At 41.6% G+C, this 17,884-nt stretch overlaps 1 protein-coding gene across 2 annotated transcripts; it reads right to left on the reverse strand.

Moving 5' to 3' along the window:
* Positions 1 to 263: 263 nt before the first annotated feature.
* Positions 264 to 17,620, reverse strand: nrf1 (nuclear respiratory factor 1). 2 transcript variants are annotated; one of them, XM_013910938.1, is made up of 12 exons: positions 17,507 to 17,620; positions 15,823 to 15,934; positions 15,526 to 15,670; positions 14,869 to 14,983; positions 14,608 to 14,734; positions 14,043 to 14,183; positions 11,132 to 11,290; positions 9,950 to 10,165; positions 9,758 to 9,841; positions 8,318 to 8,475; positions 6,502 to 6,623; positions 264 to 1,412 (listed from the first exon to the last, which is right to left on the reverse strand). In XM_013910938.1, the coding sequence occupies exons 2-12, from the start codon at positions 15,889 to 15,891 to the stop codon at positions 1,252 to 1,254; spliced, it is 1,497 nt and encodes a 498-aa protein (XP_013766392.1). In that variant the 5' UTR covers positions 15,892 to 15,934; positions 17,507 to 17,620; the 3' UTR covers positions 264 to 1,251. The 2 variants fall into 2 exon arrangements, with proteins under 2 accessions (XP_013766392.1, XP_013766391.1); XM_013910937.1 differs by having other exon boundaries at positions 9,743 to 9,841.
* Positions 17,621 to 17,884: the final 264 nt, after the last annotated feature.

The raw sequence follows: 17,884 nt of genomic DNA on the forward strand, positions 1-17,884 counted from the left end.
AGTTGATGGCATGCTGAAGAGGCGATACGGTCATTTGATTCAGCTGTGTTGGAGCAAGGATGCATCTAAAAGCTGCAGGACAGCAGCTGTCGAGGACTGGAGTTGGACACTCCTGCTGTAGGATATCACAAAACCAACCTGCAGATGCCAAAAAGGTTTTATGGAGCTGACTTTTCACATGTATGTTTGATATTAATATGACAAAATCCACTAATTGTTAGGCTTTTGGATCAAGAGTATAATAATACCCGAGAAACTGGATAAATGGTGAACAGCAGCCATTTTATTGGACTTCATTTTTTTCCAAATACACAATTTTGGTGAAAGTCACACCAACTGTTACACCTTCATCAAACAGAGTTGATTTTCGGCAAGCATGGTTTTTTCGTGTGGCAAATCCTTTCGTGGATCACAAATAGTGCAGCTTCTGTCCAAGTATGACCAGCTTCCTGTGGCATACAAAGTGATGGAGACCACCGAGTCCTGCGTGACATACAAAGGAGTTCATGTTGCAAATAACACGGTTGCCCCCTCGAATCCATGCACTAGGAAAAAAAATTTAAAAAAAATTTGGTGGACAAAAAGACTGCGTCAGTAAGTCCTCTCCGCCATCCAACAGTTAAAAAAAAGAAAGTTATCCTGAGTCTTTGCAAAATTTTGGCATGTACTTGGATTACAGTAGAACAAAAAAAGGGGAAAAAAACCCAACAGGGCAAGCCTTTCTGGGAGTGTCTGCATCTCAGATGCTGTGTTGTACAGTGAGAGAATTAGTGAGTTGAGGTGGGAACAGCAATTGTGAATATGGCGAAACACAGGAGTGACTTTCCGACTATGGCACTGAATTCGTCATCCTAATAACAGAAACAGTTGAGCATGGACAATATAGTGAAAAATCCCAAACAAAGACAAGAGACACACTCAGTGAAACAGGGGTGGCTTTCCTCCCGAGCTTTTTGGTTCATCTTTGTTTTAAGCAAAGGTTAATTGTAAAGAAATAAATACTAAATACTCAACTTCACAGAGCTAAAAAAAACCCCAAAAAACAACCAAAAAAAAAACGCTAAATGGGAAAAATACACCAACAAACGCAATCTCTTTACATAGTAAACACAATGCATTGATAACACACTTCCCCTGCAGATGCACATTTAAAAATATATTTGACATTGTACACAGCATGATGTCTCGGAAAACAGAACAGATAAACAAATCTCCTAGGTGGCCAATCAGTGCTTTCTGCTCCTTCCAAGGTCACTGCTCCAGGGTTACGACCTCCACTGCCTGGCCGTCCAGTGTGACAGTGTTATCTATGCGTGTGGCGACAGGCGCCATTGCAACCTGGACGGGCCGGTTACCCTGGGCAAGGCTGGTGACTACCGTCTGGTACATGCTGACTGGAATCTGGACCAAACCTAAAGGAAAGAAGAGGACAAGTTGGACTTAAACATACAGCACCAGCATCACTAATACATTTTTTATTCGTTTAGGTCACAGGTATGTTAATATTACAGGGAAATCATTCACAGGTGGACACAAGTACCTTTTTTAAATAAACCTATTAGACATTTGAAGATCTTATACTCCTCACTGGTTACCCAATTCTATTCTACTGTCCTCAGAAATCTTGTTTTTGTTTATGGTGGCTCATTTAGATGCTGGCTAATTTAGAGCGGGTTGTCTAGTATTCATTAGGTTGGTGACTCAATACCCAGCTCCTGCACCTGTATGCAGAAGTATCCATGGGCAAGATGTTGAACCCAAAGTACCCTCCATGCATTTCCATCTAGGTTTGCAGACATGAATTAGTGTTAAAAATGTGTTTGTGAATGCAGATTGCATTGTTAGATTGCTGTGAAGTTGGGGGTTTTCACATGGGAGTCTCTAAGGGACTGACTCTGTTTTTGAGATGGCCCAAAGTGGTCATTTTTCTGGATCCACAGTTTATTTGGTTTTGTTTTTCAACCCCACAGGTTGTCAGCTCTTCTGCTAAGAAATTCTGCTTTTACATTCTCTTGCTAGAGGAAATCCTGTTGACGGATTTTATGTTTTACACGGGCCTTTGGGAACCCATCAACTCCAGGTAGTTGTTGGTGACAGGAGGCAGACATGTTACAGAGAAGGCATTTCTGAACAATGACCCAATTGAACGTCCTCGGCTTACTTCCCCCATTCCCAGCTCCGTTTGTGCGTCTCTGCCTGCAGGGATTACTGCTGCAGTCACGTGGTGCTCTGCCCCACCCTGCAAGCTGTCACAGTGTCACAGGCAGGCAAGAAGGTCAGCATAGGGGATGGCAGTGGCTCATACCCACTCCCATTACTGCAAGCTTAGATGCTGGATGTTACAGGCAACCAGTCCACATTACAAATGAATCACTTAAAACACATAACCCAGATGAAACAAGGGTGGATATAATTGTAACTGAGAATAAATAACATTTTGAACAAAATAAGAAAACAATTCATTCAATAATAAAAATGGAACTCTGCTGCCAGGTAAGGTCGTAATTGTTGGTCCTCTTTGTGGCCTCTTGCTCACCCCTCTTGACACTTATTTGTGACAGTGTTAAGCTGTTCTAACAGTTATTATGAAGGAAACCTTATAGGGAGCGTGGCTTTGGCCTGGCACAGCAACATAGACCTGGGATGAAGTGCAATCTGTAATTGAAGTGCCACTCGAACATTGTTACTTAGAGATGAAGGGTCATGCCTTGTATAGCTGTGTTTATATATGTGTCTTTGTCAGTGTAGAGCAGGGGTCAGCAACCTTTAACACCCAAAGAGCCATTTGGACCCAGTTTCCACGCAGAAGAAAACACTGGAGCCACAAATACTTTTTGACATCTAAAAAGAAGATAACACTGTATATATTGTTTTTTACCTTTATGCTTTGTGTGAACAACTAAGGTGTGTTGCTTATGAAATCCATGAAGTGCTACAGAGAAAATTACATTTTATTTATGTAATTAACACATTTTGAACTCTTAAAGAAATATAACAAAAGGAAAAAAGGACTTTAAAAAAAAAAAAGCACTATGCTGCTAAAAGATGAAAAATTCTGCCTAAATATGTATTTTACCAGGTTAATGTGTGTGGCGGGGCGTGGACTGCAGCGGCGGCGGATGCACGTGAGCGGCACCCGCAATCACGTCTCGCCGCCTTAATGTCTGCGCTATCTATGCTGTTGTTGGTATATGTCGGGCTGTGAGCTGAAAAGCTACAGCCGGCTGTATGCGTACAGCAACCGTGTGTGAAAAGTGGTCAATAAAGAGATGCTGAAAAGCATGTTCATGGAAACATCGTCGGGTCTGCCTTGATATGTTTACAATGGGATTTATGCTCCTGAACCTCTGCGCACAGCGTCTGCAAATCGGGGCTGTACTTTCATCTTTACGCAGGACTGTAAGCTGCCATCTGTGAGGCGTGAGCGGTGTTTGTTTATAACATAGTTCACGGTGGAGAACAGCTGCTGACAATGTGGATCCGAAGATCCATAACTAGCCTACCTTGGGTTGAAAGTCTCGATATATGCACGGCGTTTCGGCGAGTACACCGGCTTCCGCTATTGCCACACTTATTTTGAGCGATGAACAAAATAATAAAATATAATTTTATTTTTATATTTCAATATCACAATAATCTTCCAATTTGGAACTACAAGTTAAAAGAAAAAAACTAACATAAATAAAATACACTTCAGCTAAATACTTCTAATTTATTTCCCCAAACCATGTGGAGCCGCACTATAAGGACTAAAGAGCCGCAGGTTGCCGACCCCTGGTGTAGGGTTACTACACAAGTCAATCAGCAGTGTAACCTGGCTGGTGCACTTCAAAGACCAGTCTTCTCTGCTGTGTAGCACTACAGTGATTAGCGAAGGTCAATAGTTGCAAGAAGGGCTGGATTTGGCAGCTCCGTTAGATGTTTGAGTGAGCTATTACAGCCAAATGGCTCTTCGTGGTTTAGGAAGCAACATGCCAAATAAATAAATAAACAAAGCCTGCAGATGTTAGATTTGAATAAGGCGAATCCCCATTATAGGATATGAATGCAGACGTAGCACCTATTTTTGCATTTGCTCAATATTTTAACAGGAAACTTTCATGATGATGTTATTTGGTTTTCTAAAATAGTTTGGCAACATAAGGTAATGGATACAATTGTTTTGTAGTCAACAGCCTGGCAATTGTTATAGCCTTTTAACCATTAAACACACCATGTCTCCCAGCTTTGCCTGCTACAGAACCAAACTGATTCCATTGGTTTCTAAAACTCCCACTAACACAAGTCTGATTCGTACTGTGATTTAAACAGAAATTCCATGGGCACACACACACACACACATATATGTATATATATCTATATCTATATAAATATAGCAACAGAGCTTGGGGGTGTCTGCTGACAGCTGGTCAAGTGATTAGACTATGGACTGATAATGGAGTGGATCAAAGCTCTTAAGGAGGGCACAAGAGGGACCTCTTCATGCCCCTGGACTAGTGTACATTGTGTGTTGGTGCATGTGTGTGTAATATGTGTATTGTACTGATCAGATGACATAATAAGTAAAAGATTGACAGCTTGCAGGCTACAAAAGGTTTCCCAATTCAATATCCCGATTTGTTTAAATTAACCAGTGAATCAAATTGTTCAACAACAATAAATACTCAGGATGCAGCTTTGGCAAAATGTTATTGCTTATGAAACATTAGCCCCATGTTTAGCCTTGAGGCTACTGACGGAACATATCCACGAAATTGTTGTCAGTGCTATTGAGCAAAGAGGGAAGGCTGTCACTGCAAACTAGCCTAGTCCCAGCAGACACACGGCAATAGCAGCGTTTGCACTATGCATTTACGGAGGGTGAACCTCTAATAACGTGTCATTAAAAGAAGGGACAAGATGCACACATAAATACACACCATCTGTCACATCAGCACAGAGCAGATTACAATGTGGGGGCTCAGAGGCCTCGCAGTTGTTCTACGGGTGGGAAGCTTACACTTAGTGAGGCTAATTAGAAAGGCCATTGGTTGGGGAGCGCACACAAACACCAATGGGTAAAATGTAATTGCACACATTTACTGATTAATTTTTTTTATTCTATTGTAAAGTACACATAGAAAACACATTTTAGAAAAATATTCCTCATTCCTTACCGTTTGTCCATGAAAGTCTACCAAGAGAATTTTTTTAACGTCAAAACTTGCCATTTCATTAGGCACACCTGTTCCAATTCAATTTAGATTCGATTCAATTTTATCTTATTAATTTTAATATAGTGCCAAATCACAACAACAGTCACCTCAAGGTGCTGTTCCACTGGTCAAAAATACTAATATCTAATCAGCCAATTATATGGTAAATGGACTGATTCTTATATAGCGCTTTTCTACTCTCCCAGAGTACTTAAAGCGCTGTATACAACATGCCTCATTCACCCATTCACACCCACTCATACAAGCACTTCTAAACTAAAGTGCAAATTAATCAACATTCACACTCATTCACACTCCGATGAACGCATCAGAGGGCAGCTTGGGGTTAGTATCTTGCCCAAGGATATTTGGCATGCAGACTGGGGAAGCCAAGGATCGAACCTTCCGATCAGTACCTGATCCGCTCTACCACCTGAGCCACAGCCACCCGTGGCAAGCAACTCAATGTAATCAGGCATGTAAACATGGTCAAGATTACTTGCTAAAGTTGAAATTTAGCATAAGAATGAAAAAGAAAGTGACTTTGAGTGTCGTAAGGCTGTGGGTGTCATATATGCTGCTGATCTACTGGGATTTTCCCACACAACCATCTCTATAATGAGCAAGCAGCAGTTCTGAGTAAAATACTTTTTTGATGCCAGAGGTCAGAAGAGAAAGCCAGATTACTTCAAGGTGACAGGAAAGCAGCAGTAAGTCAAATAACCACTCGCTGCAACCAAGGTATGCAGAAGAGCATCTTTGATTGCACAACATGTGGGCTACAGCAGCAGACGATCACATTGGGTGCCACTTATGCCGGCTAACAACAGAATATCAGACTATCTTCTGATAAATGAAAGAATCTCTGTATGTGTGCGTCTGTTTTGCACTTTTCGTGACAACCATTAATCAGACCTACTTTAAACTTGATGGTTGGACTGCAGGGCACCTGAGGAAATATATTGGCAAGGCTGGAGTCATTCCAGAGAGCGGTAATCTAATCTTTGGGGTCCTCGTAAATAATATAGATAAATTGATTTATGTGGTCGCCAATATAGATAACATAGTTTATATATAAACTACCACTGTTTGATTGTTTGATAATGTTACTAATGTACCTGTGATTGCAGGCAATGCAGTAGTGAGGTAATAACTATGACTTTTCAGACCTTCATTGTCTGTACAGTTTAATGCTGCATACCAAAAAAACACTTGACTTTTTTTATAATTATGTAATTGCTGTAATTTGAGGTGTATTTTATTTTATGTTGCTTCAGTGTTTGCTGTATTGCTGATAATTGGGTACCTGTGGCATCTTGAACCCCTGCCAGCGCCCCAACAGCAGCTGCCGTCTCTGCCAGGACAATTTGACCTCCGCCTTGTAGTGTGGCTTCTGCCAGCGTCGCTACAGCGTGAGCTGCTGCCTCACTGTAACACACAAATCACAAGTGCACTATATGTAAAAAAAAAAACATATTTCTGAACATGCAATTTCAAATTAAAACACACACAAACAAGAAATTAGGCTTGAAGATGCAATCTCCTGGTACAAAGCCCAAAAGCTCTCTCACGCAGAGTCTGCTCAGAGAGCCAAGGGTTATTAGAGAGATGTGGGGTGAAGACGCAGGAATACATGAGCTATAAGAGGCTTTTCTAGTCTGGACTTACAGAGAATCGGTCACATCACTCCAAAGGACAGGTGCTATGGGTCTAACAAAGCAGTTTTATATACTGGATCTATGCAGCAGAATTACTACTAGCTTATTAGCACACCAGTTTCGCAGCTTTATGATAATCAGGCTTGAGGCAGAAATGTAGAGAGACAGAAAGAAAGGAAGAGGAGATGCGAGAGCTGAGACAACAGATTCTTGATGATGCAATCAAGTGTACCAGAAACGACACCGTTTTTTTGTGCGTTGTTTCATTGTTTAATATGTGAATTTAGATTGGATGTTTAAGCTTGCTGGGGGTTTTGACCATGGCTAATAAATCTTGCATCTCAGGTAATATTTAATCGCACAGAAGGAAAACAGTGAGGATAAGAGGCTCTGCACCTCATCTGTAGCTGGAAAACAGACACAAAATGTTCCAGAGACGGCAGAGTGGAGAGCCCAGAGTAGCTCAGCTCAGGTAAACAGCAGGAAGGGAGGGGAAATGAGAAGGAGGGGGTCTCAGGTGGGTGCAGGTAACAAGCCCCAGTGGGACATACCCATACACATCTGAAATGATTGCCAGGACAGGACTGCAGTGAAAAAAAAAAATTCTAACATGGCAGTATCTAGGTGACTGACTTCAGAAACAAACTGCTGAAAAAAATGTAATTCAGGAAGCGGGTAGCCAAGGGTTAGCTTCTTTTAACTGCGACCGAAGCCTACAACAGACTATTAACCTGTTATCCTACAGGAACTGTAATATGTGACTATAATAGGACTGAAAACATTTTTTTCTTTTTCTAACACAGCAGCCTAAATGAAGTAGAGATGTAATGCTGTATATTTATACTCACAACATCTCAAATGCAGCTATTTTAATCTGCTCTTACCTGCATATCAGCAGGTAATATGTGCCTAACAACTGGTTTAATGGTTCTACACCGTGCATGCTGCTGGTATAAAAGGGTACAAGCTAATTATTTAGATGCTGAAACAGGACAAAAAGTATCTCCAGGGAATCCAGTAACCTGCTCTGACACATTTGTCCCATTTTCATCCAGCTGCTTATAGCTGCCTGTGCATTTATGACATTTTTTATACTTGTCAGTGTTTTTTCCCCCCAAGGAAAATAAAAACTGAAAAGAAAAAAAAAATTTTTTTTTGTTTAAAAGGTTCTGGTATTTTCTGGTGACAGCACCAAAACTTTCTTCTCTGTTAACACATTTGTAGGCTTAGGCTTAACAACATAGGGATGTTAGCTACTATTACAACAGACTATTTTGTAATTTTTTTTTAACCTTTTTAAAAGTTGTCTTGAGCAAAGTTTCTCCAGATCTAAGTTTGCATTTTTTAGTCCTGTCCTTGTACCTGGACCATTTACACTGCGTGCACCCCTTTATAATAGGTTAGAGACCTATTATAATGTCTCAGGAAATCACATAACATAATATTCAGCTCTGTCAGAATCACCTGTTCAGTGCCATTGTAACAGTGGCTCCGGGCTGAATCTCTTGGCTAGCAGCGACAGCAGCTTCAGCTAGGGATGCCACTGCCTGCGTGGCCTCTGAAGCTTGAGTCGTTTGGATTGTCATCTCCCCGCCCTGCAGGGTGGCCCAGCTTGGTTCCACCTGGAGGAAAAACAAAGTATATACTTAAGTTTACATACACTTATCAGGGGCATGAATGTCATGGTAATTTTAGGCTTCTTCTTCGAGCTGTTCTTTTACTAGGATTAAACGATTATATAGCAAACATATTTTACATTTTCTCTGTTCCACACAGGGTCAAAATTATACACACAGGCCAAAATATGAACATACGCTCACAACACACTAACAGGATTTGTTGAAGGTTCAACAATGTGTTTTAACTTGACGAGGCCAATTAATTCTTGCTAGTGTTCATTATTTAACTACAGCTGGTAGAAATGACCAATACTCAGAACAATGGGAAAGTCCAAGTAAGTCAGTGAAAATCTTAAAAAGGAAAATTGTAGATTTCCACAAATTGGGAAGATCTCTTGGAGCCATTTCTAAATAACTAAAGATTTCATCAATTCAAATGGTTTTATGCGAGAACAAGTTTTTCCGATTTTCACCCCTTTGCCAACTTTGCCAAGAACACCCAAACTGTCCCCCCTGATGAGAGGTAATTGTTTGGGATATTCAGAAAGAACCCAGGAACCACCAACGCTCAAGCCTGCCATGAGCTGGAAACTGCTGGAACACCAGCGTCACTGTCAAGCATGATGGTGGTAGCATCATGCGCTAGTGCTATTTGATAATCAGTGGTACTTGTACATTACACAATGTGGATCGAATAAATAAGACTACCTCCAAGTTCTTTAAATCAGAACAGTTCAAACTTCGACACAGGTTTTCTAACAGGGAAATGATATATCAAAACTAATTTTAGAGTGCAGAAAACAGGCTGACGACATAAAGCTTTTGTAATGGCCCAACCTCAACCCTACTGAAAGCTTTTGGACCACTAACCAATTTAAATGAACAAGAAGAGTGTTAAATATCCAGCCACGTCTAATGCCAGAAGCTTGCAATGGTAAGCAAAATGGTCTGGTCAAGGTGCAATATGCTAAGCTACCAAATATTAGTGGGATATATGTAATATATATGAGCCTGCATGTATACATTTGGCCCTGTGTGGATTTACACTTCTGACCATAAGTGTAGATGAACATTAGCAACGAGGTAATGAGACTGAGCAAATATTGCCGGTATTAGATTGATGGACTTGTGGCTTTAGTTTTGATTTTGTGGTATTAAATAGAGTGCATTTTTAAGAGGCTATGTGTGCAGTAAATAACTTAATGTGTTTCAGTATGGTTTTTGATAAAAGAACGATTTCTAGGCACGTTTGAACGCATGTGGGTGTTACCTCTCCCTCAGTTACCGTTGAGTAGTTAACTTGTGCCACTGTCACACCAGGCAGCTCCGACGCATCCGCAAGAGTGGCAACTGTGTGTCCTGTACCGACCTGAAAACAATACATTTCCACCAAGTGCATTAGGCTTTGTAAAAAACAACAAGAGGGGCAGAAACTCCCACTCAGGAGTATAAAAGCCATGCAGTGAATAAAACGCACCTGGATAAGCGAGACTGTTCCATCTGGATTGTTGATGGTCTGTACCACGGTTTGTGAGGGCACAAGGTGAGCGATACTTTGTGCAGTGGTCAGGTGGTGCTGGGTGGTGGTTGCCGTGGTTACCTGCTGGTCTTCAAAAGCATATAATAGATCCTCACGGCCATGCTGCTTATAGCAGTTCTTCACTATGGTTCGCAACGCCTGCGTCCAAGAGACCTGAGGAAGTACAGACACAACTCAATGTCTGCAAAAATTCTTAAGACTGATGACTCTAAGGCATGGTACATCTCTTAATATAATCAGATGATAAATATGAATTATGTACAATGGGATTAAATTAAACCGTAATAATGAATAGACATGCGCCTGTTTCCTTTGCTCTAAAGCTATCTCAGAAGATACACAGAAAACACAAAATAAATGACAGAAAAGGTGTTAACAGCTGTGCTGGTTCTACTAAAAGTGCATAGACTTGGCTTACCAGCACCTCTAAAGCCTGTTCTTCTCATGCTATATTAAGAGGAAAAAATAATGAGCTTCAAAGGTGTGCATTAGCTGTAGCTTCATATTTAAAGTGTTGATTCATGAGTTGTAGCAATTTTCCTTGAGGTCTGCAAAACAATTTACTACTATATTCTGCTGTATGTATGCTAATAAAACAAGCTTACTGTATCTTTTACTCCTTCATATGGTATCTTTGCGTCTTTCTCTGGTATGTTACATCATATGACACCAATCTATCTTAAAGCGACTTGTGTCACTAAGGGAGCAATGATCCAAATCCTAAAGTTGTCTAGGATGGCTTAGTAGTTAGAACTACTGTTCGAAGTTAACCAAATATGGGCATTTCCCAAAATGCCATCAACTATGTCTTTAAGGACTGTTATCACTGTCACTGAATTACACGTGGCAGGTGACTCTTGCAAAGGCAAGAGCTCTGGATCTTTAGACACCACCAAACAGAACTAGCTAATGTAACAGAACAGGATTAAAACACTGTGTAAAAAGAATCTTTCTCATGGGTGGACAATACAACATCTGTTTAGTTTGTTGTCACTTTCGGATCTATAAAAATATTTTGTTGTTGAGTGATCTGTACTCACAAGCTACATTCATTTTGTGCACTTACAACCTTGTACTCTTTCCCAGCAAAATATCACGTTATACTAGTGTTTGTCTTACTCTCTGTTTCTGCTCCTCTGTGCGCACATCACTGCGAACGTTGGCCCAGGGGATGTCGTCGGGCCACCACACTGGCTTGCAGCTCTCTTTACCCCAGCCAGGCTTCCCTCTGCCTGTTGAGTACTTCAACATCTCTGGGATAAATGCTCGCAGCTGTGCCTAAAGGAAAATAAAAGAGGAAAAAAAATGCATGGAAAAAACAGATTATATAGACAGAAATATAATGTGCAAAGCTGCAGGGCATACACGCCCTTGAGCAGGCTGCGAGAGGCGTGCATTAGGTACCTGCAGCATGTGCTGAGGTGGTCAAGGCCTGAAAATAGAAACAGACCTTCTAAAAGGAGAACAATGGGGTCAGGTTTACTAACAGACCAATCTATGGCTATGGCTCCAGCCTGACGTATCAGACAGACACTGCGAGCACATCAGAGGTGATCCAACAGACAGCCTGTTCCAACAAAGGCTCCAGGACACTGAGCAGAGGTATTAACAAGGACGAGACAGTCAGTATTGTTAAAAATTTAAATTGACTGTCAAACAAGGGCACTGCATTAAGTCTGTGCTAATAGGTGCACTGTACAGACTTATTTCTTTATTGTCAACAGACTCTATCAAGACGGTATCAAGATGGGGTGGCTGTAGCTCAGGAGGTAGAGCAGGTCACCTACTGATCGGAAGGTTAGTGGTTCAATCCCTGGCTCCTCCAGTTTGTATGCCAAGGATCCTTGGGCAAGATACTAACCCCAAGTTGCTCTCCGATGCATCCATCAGAGTGTGAATGTTTGTTAGGAAGCACTAAAAGCTTAGAAGAAACGTGAATGTGGCATGTTGTATAGATGTAAGAATCAGTCCATTTATCAAGTGCTTGTCCACTGTTTTGGAATATCTTACAATGAAGTAAAAAGTGCTGATTTTGCAGGTGACCAGCTGGTGAAAATGTTGTTGCGCTAAAAGCTAAAAATCCGAGCTTTATGGTGCATCTAGTTTCTAAACTTGAATAACAGCTGCCTGACAAGGTGAAAAAGCGAGCGGATGACGTTCTTAATCTCATCTGATTTGCTTGTTATCGATCGTCTGTATGCATACTTCATGTGCAGTAGTGAGTGGCACGCATACGCACTGCCCATCATGTCGACAGAGCCCGAGCAGGCGCGCGCTTACACTCACTGACATGCCGAGGTGGGGGTTTAGTGCCAGTGTCCTCGGCGTCCCGGTAATATGCAAGCATCACCGGGGGATTATATTGCACAATGAGGCACTGCAGCGTCCGCCTGCCTTGACATCACAAGCTAAATTTGGTTCCGGGAGAAATAAATCCCTCCCTCCTCCCCGTTAGGCCCCCCTTTTCTAACTCACACTCACACAGCTCCTCAGTGCATCACGCAAACAGATGTGAGAAAATGGATCTTGATAGAAAATGGAGTGTCGGTGCTTCGCGCCAGCTTTCGAACAACAAACCCTCCACGTAATGGAGCTCCACCAGAGCCAACACTAGCTCAGCAACCTGCATTAACCTGCGAAAAAGCCTTGTAGGAAAATTATTCTCCCATTTACACCTGCGATGATGGCGACGTATGTGGATGTATCTGTGCAAGGCCAGATGGCCAAATTACAGTGGCTAGCGAGTTAAGTGGCATGTTGCCCTCGCACCCACCACCCCACCCCAATCCTAATCCTCCAAGCAGTGGTCCAATCAGACTTCAGGAAGGCTGTTATGTTGCTGGGTTCCTGAACCTAACAAGGCAAGGGGGTAATTATGAGCTCAAGCTAGTCGTGGGATCACCTGCTACAGATGCTCCATATATCTGACAGACTAGGGCCTCTGCTTAACCTCATTTGGGATTTCTTCAGCTGTATAAAATTCTACTGCAGATATCCTTTTAGAAGACATGTTTCTGATACGAACTGGGTGTCTCTACTAAATTAGCTTCCTCTCATCTCATTCCTTGGCCAAGGTTTACTAGCTTTTCCCAGAAGGACTAAACAACTTCCTGTTTCCAACGCGCAGCACACACATATCTGTAAAAACACCCACCCCCACACCTTTCCACCCGGCTTGTCGAAATTGAGTGAGGCAACAGGTTACTCGCGATAATCTCATCCTACTACTTCCAGAAAAACAAGCTCCAACTAACACCTGGCCTCCAAGGATTCATCCGGCACTGCGATTGGCTAACGCGCACCGAGGGTTGTGGATCGTCTCTGAGGGCCACTGTCATGCTGCCTACTGTGACGATGATCTAGAGAATGCGTCAGCAGCACTGGGACGGCAGAGTAAACAAGCCATGCTCCCCTGGGCTGAAAAGAAAATTCAGGCCTGCGAGTGGTACTAACGCTACGATGAACGGCCTACAATGGCTGCTCTGCTTATCAAAGAGAAGGATTAGCTTTTTCTCAGATTAGAGTTTATTTTAATGGTGATGCTGCTCTTCAGGATGAGAATAAATGCATGACTGCTGAATAGATTAATCAAAAACATCAAAAATGAGCTAGTGGACAACACACCTACAAATAAGCATTTGACCTTGCTACATGTAGTTAGCTAAGCTCTTCCTCTCACTAGTTAGAAGACATAGTTTAAACTTCCTGGTTTGTTAGCGGCTGGTGCCCTCTGCTGGGAGTAGTGTGTGTGTGTATTAGTGAATTTGTACAAAGGAAAAAGCGAGTAAACTTTAGCACTTCTAGAGAATAGAGAGAAGGCCTTATTTAGATTTCTGCGGGGAAACTTTGTAGAGCCTACAGCATACATGTAAGTGGCTGAGGTTGTTGCTGGCAATTCCTATATTGATTTTATTGTCCTTTAAATTGACATGATGATTGTTATTCTCTCACTGATAAATTCGAGTTTGCAGTTAAGACGTAGCTACGGCGTAGATTCCCCACTAAAGAATAAATCCGCAGTAAGCCTTACCTGGGTCATCTTATCCACAGAGACGGGGATGCCATCAATTGTGAGCGGGGGCAGCTCTGAGGCGAGTTCTCCACCTGCAGGGGCATGTTCAGCCAGGGCGTTCTCCAGGTCCTCCAACAACATGCTCTTATACTTTCTTACCTAGTATCCATGAAAGATACATCACAGTGTGTCAGCCTGAGCTTTTAAGAGTGATAGCAGGTTTAAATAAATCACTGAAGAAAACATTTGCTAGTAGATACCTGGTCAAAGATAAGTAACTACATGCCTTTTTTTTGGTTATGTTATTAAGACAAAATCAATATGGCCTTTAATAAATTATTATTAGCTATAAAATTATGAGTATTTTTAATACACAAATAGTTTTTAGGAAGAAAGATGTAAAGCAGATTCAGTTTATCTAACATGCAGTGTATACTTATGACAAGGGAAACACTGCATACGTGTGAATGACTGAGAGGGCTTCAGTGAAATAAATGAAGGAGAACACTGAGGTTTGATGTGATGGTAAGTTTCACTGTGTTACAATCTAATCCTTTCTACCTGCTCTATTTATAAGACTTACCACATTCTCCAGAGGAGCAGCACCAAACACCTTGAACACAGGGTTGGGTTTGGAGGGGGAGATGCACAACACTATGGCTTGTTGGCCCACTCTAGTGGTGTACTCATCCAACGTAGCTCGCAGTTTCCTGTTAACAAACACCATCCTTTACTTCTGTGTTCAGATTAAAAGCTACAAAGCACAACAACAATTCTACCCTAGGAGCTGAGCGAGGGATATTTTGGTCACCGTAGCTGCTGTCAGAAAAGCTATTAGATCCACCTGAGCAGACGAGTCTGCTGTCTCTTACGGATGGAAGGGTTGGATTCAAAGATATGAGGCCTTTTTCTTTTCTTCCCAGTTGCTACAGCAGCAGCAGCTGCCATACCCACTGGCCCTGAAAGAAAGAGGAGGAGGAGAGATTTTACCAAAGGTAAAAAGAGACAAAGTATTTTCCTTCTCTGATTTGAGCTTTTAAAGCCCATGTGGTTGTTACTGTTTATTGTTCTCTTTTTTTAAATATAAAATATGTTTTTAAAAAGACATGAAATAGCATTTCACTGATTTAATTTCAAATCATGTCAACTTTCAGGGATAAAGATGGAAAAAAAAACAAACATGGCAGAGGCTTGACAAAGGCAACACCGCCTACACAACTAATCCACTGGCGCCACCTGTTGCTCAATTGAAAGCATTTTGCTTAAATTATGGTGTTATGGGATTTACCAGGCTTGTATAATTAATCATAGCTGCTAAGAAGAATAAAAAAATAAACAAAAAATGGTCTGTTGTAAGGAGTTGACCGTCTAATTTGCCACAAAGTTTGCAACCTTAATAACAATTATCAACATAAGTCTACAGGTCGTGAAGCACTTCTGCTTGTAACTTTGATCAGACCCAACGAACACACTCTGGAAACAGCACAGAGTTTAGACTCACCTGCAGCAGCCAGGTGAGCTGTGACCTCATCAGTGCCAGCCGAGTTGAGGATGTCTGTGTCATCATATGGATCGTCATCTGGCGAGGAGGTCGAGTCTTCCTCAGCGCTCATCATGGATGTGTCAGTCAAGGTGGTCACATGTACCTATACACGAATCAATGAATGAATGAACCTGGGACTTGCATTTTAGTGGGGCGTTGAGATTTCTGATCTGGGTCGGTAATTTAACAAGATGAGTGATTAATATCAGTAAATTTGTTTCTAATTTACACCATTTATTATGTTTGTAAATGCACCTGCTGGCTGACAGCGCTAGCCTCAATGGTGGTCATGTGCTCTGTCTGGTGAATGGAGTGCTCATCCATTATCAGCCAGCTGGTCTACACAGCTAGGTCCACAGTACAGTTACTGAGGAAAGAAAGAGGGAAGTGATCAAAGCACGTCAAATTTAACGAATACTGATATGTTATCTTAACAAGACAATATGCTGATATTTATTTATACACTTAAATGAATTCATATGCACCAAGAATTTGGAAGTGTTACGATATTTCAGACAAAACTGTGACCATGCACAGCTGCCACTGTCATTTATTTTTACAGGGAGAGCTGTCTGATGAAGATAGATGCTATGGTGTCTTTGTGTTTGTGCTTAGTGCACCACTGCCGCTCTGCCTCCAGAGGACGTCATACTGCATTAATAGGGAATTTCATTTGGAAGAGTATTGTCTGAAAAGAACGTTTCATTTTTTTCACTCTTGTCTGACTGTACCACTTTCACTCTGCCCATAGAGGGCACTTATGTTAGGTGTTACAGGTGATGAATTTGGAAGATGTGCATTCCACCCAGTAATAGATAGCTTAGCACAACTTAGATACAAATCACAATTTAATGTCCAACTAAAAGGTCTTTAAAATTGTTGTGACAGTATGGGAAACTCCATATTAATTTGGAAAACTGGATATGTGAATATGTGGAGTTACACTGTAGTGTGGCTGAGGAAAAATAAACATATATTGCACACTAACACACACACACACAAATGCTTATGTTCACTCCAAATCAATCAACTTACAGGGTTAAAAGGTTTATGAATAAATGAAAGGAGACCGTTTCATGTAGATAACCTGCTTCATTGATACAGTGCAAAGATGATTTATAGAATAGTTTTATAATCATGTATCTGCACGCACTGTTTTAACTTTTACAGTGGCCTACAAGAACGTCAATACTGGCCCCCCACCAAAATAATAAAAATAAATAAATAAATAAAAAAAAATACATAAATAAATGCAACTGAAATTCAGGTCATTCATTTCAGTCTAATATATTTATTGCCAGCTGCAGTACATGAAGTCTAGACACTGAGGAGACCAGTGATGCACGAAACGCACAACTCCACAAGAATGTGTATGTGTAACCAATTTAGTGACCTGCAACCAGCTTAATTTTGCACAGGACCGGATAAAGAATTGATCGTGCCAGACAGTAATGTACAGTTAGCCGGATCTGCCGGTCTACTGTCAACGACTGCTTCACTGAGCTAAGCTAGCAATGCCCTACATTCAGCTAATTAGCTGCCTAGCTAACCATTTGGCGGTATAAAGCCGGTCGTCTAAAATAACACGAATTCTGCCAACAATTTCCCACGTTCAGACACTAAACAGAACGATTACAGGGCGCAATGAAAGCCATCGTAATGTAGCAGCTAGCACGAAACCCGCGCAAAAAAATTCACACAAAAACATAACGCCATAACAGGCCCGGGCCTATGGGCTCATCCTCAGCTATTCTTCTCTCTCCGAGGTTGAAGTCGATACGCGCCTAGATCACGATTCCCCCCAAAAACAGATTTAAAATACAATCCGACTCCAGTCAACATCTAAACAATCTGCATCGTTCACCCCAACGCTGCCGGGTTCGATGATGCGGCTGCGCCGGGGCTGAAATAGATGGAGATTGCGCGGTAGGGCACTAACCTCAGAGCGGCTGCGCTACTTCGGGCCTGCGCCGTACAGCGGGGATGGAGCCGAGCTTTAATGGAGGACAGAGGGGAGCCAGCACCAAACACAACTAACAGACCGCACACAACAGTGAGCTGCACTAGTGATGCTTTCAAGTGCCTGCCGCGCAACCGTAACAGTAATACACAAGAACTGAAACTACAATAACAAACGTGCACATAAATACTTTGTAGACATTGTTTTCTTTAAACTGATTCTAGTTAACAACTCATTGACGATGTGTCAACCTGACATAAATATTAAACATACCTTCACTTTTTATTATGTCAGTTTTTAAATTCTCGATTTTTTAAATGAACCCCTACAAAACTGTTGAAAATAAATACGTACTAT

Source organism: Pundamilia nyererei, unplaced genomic scaffold (genome assembly GCF_000239375.1).
Source record: "Pundamilia nyererei isolate P.nyererei 1_Seehausen unplaced genomic scaffold, PunNye1.0 scaffold00052, whole genome shotgun sequence".
Classification (NCBI taxonomy): domain Eukaryota; kingdom Metazoa; phylum Chordata; class Actinopteri; order Cichliformes; family Cichlidae; genus Pundamilia; species Pundamilia nyererei.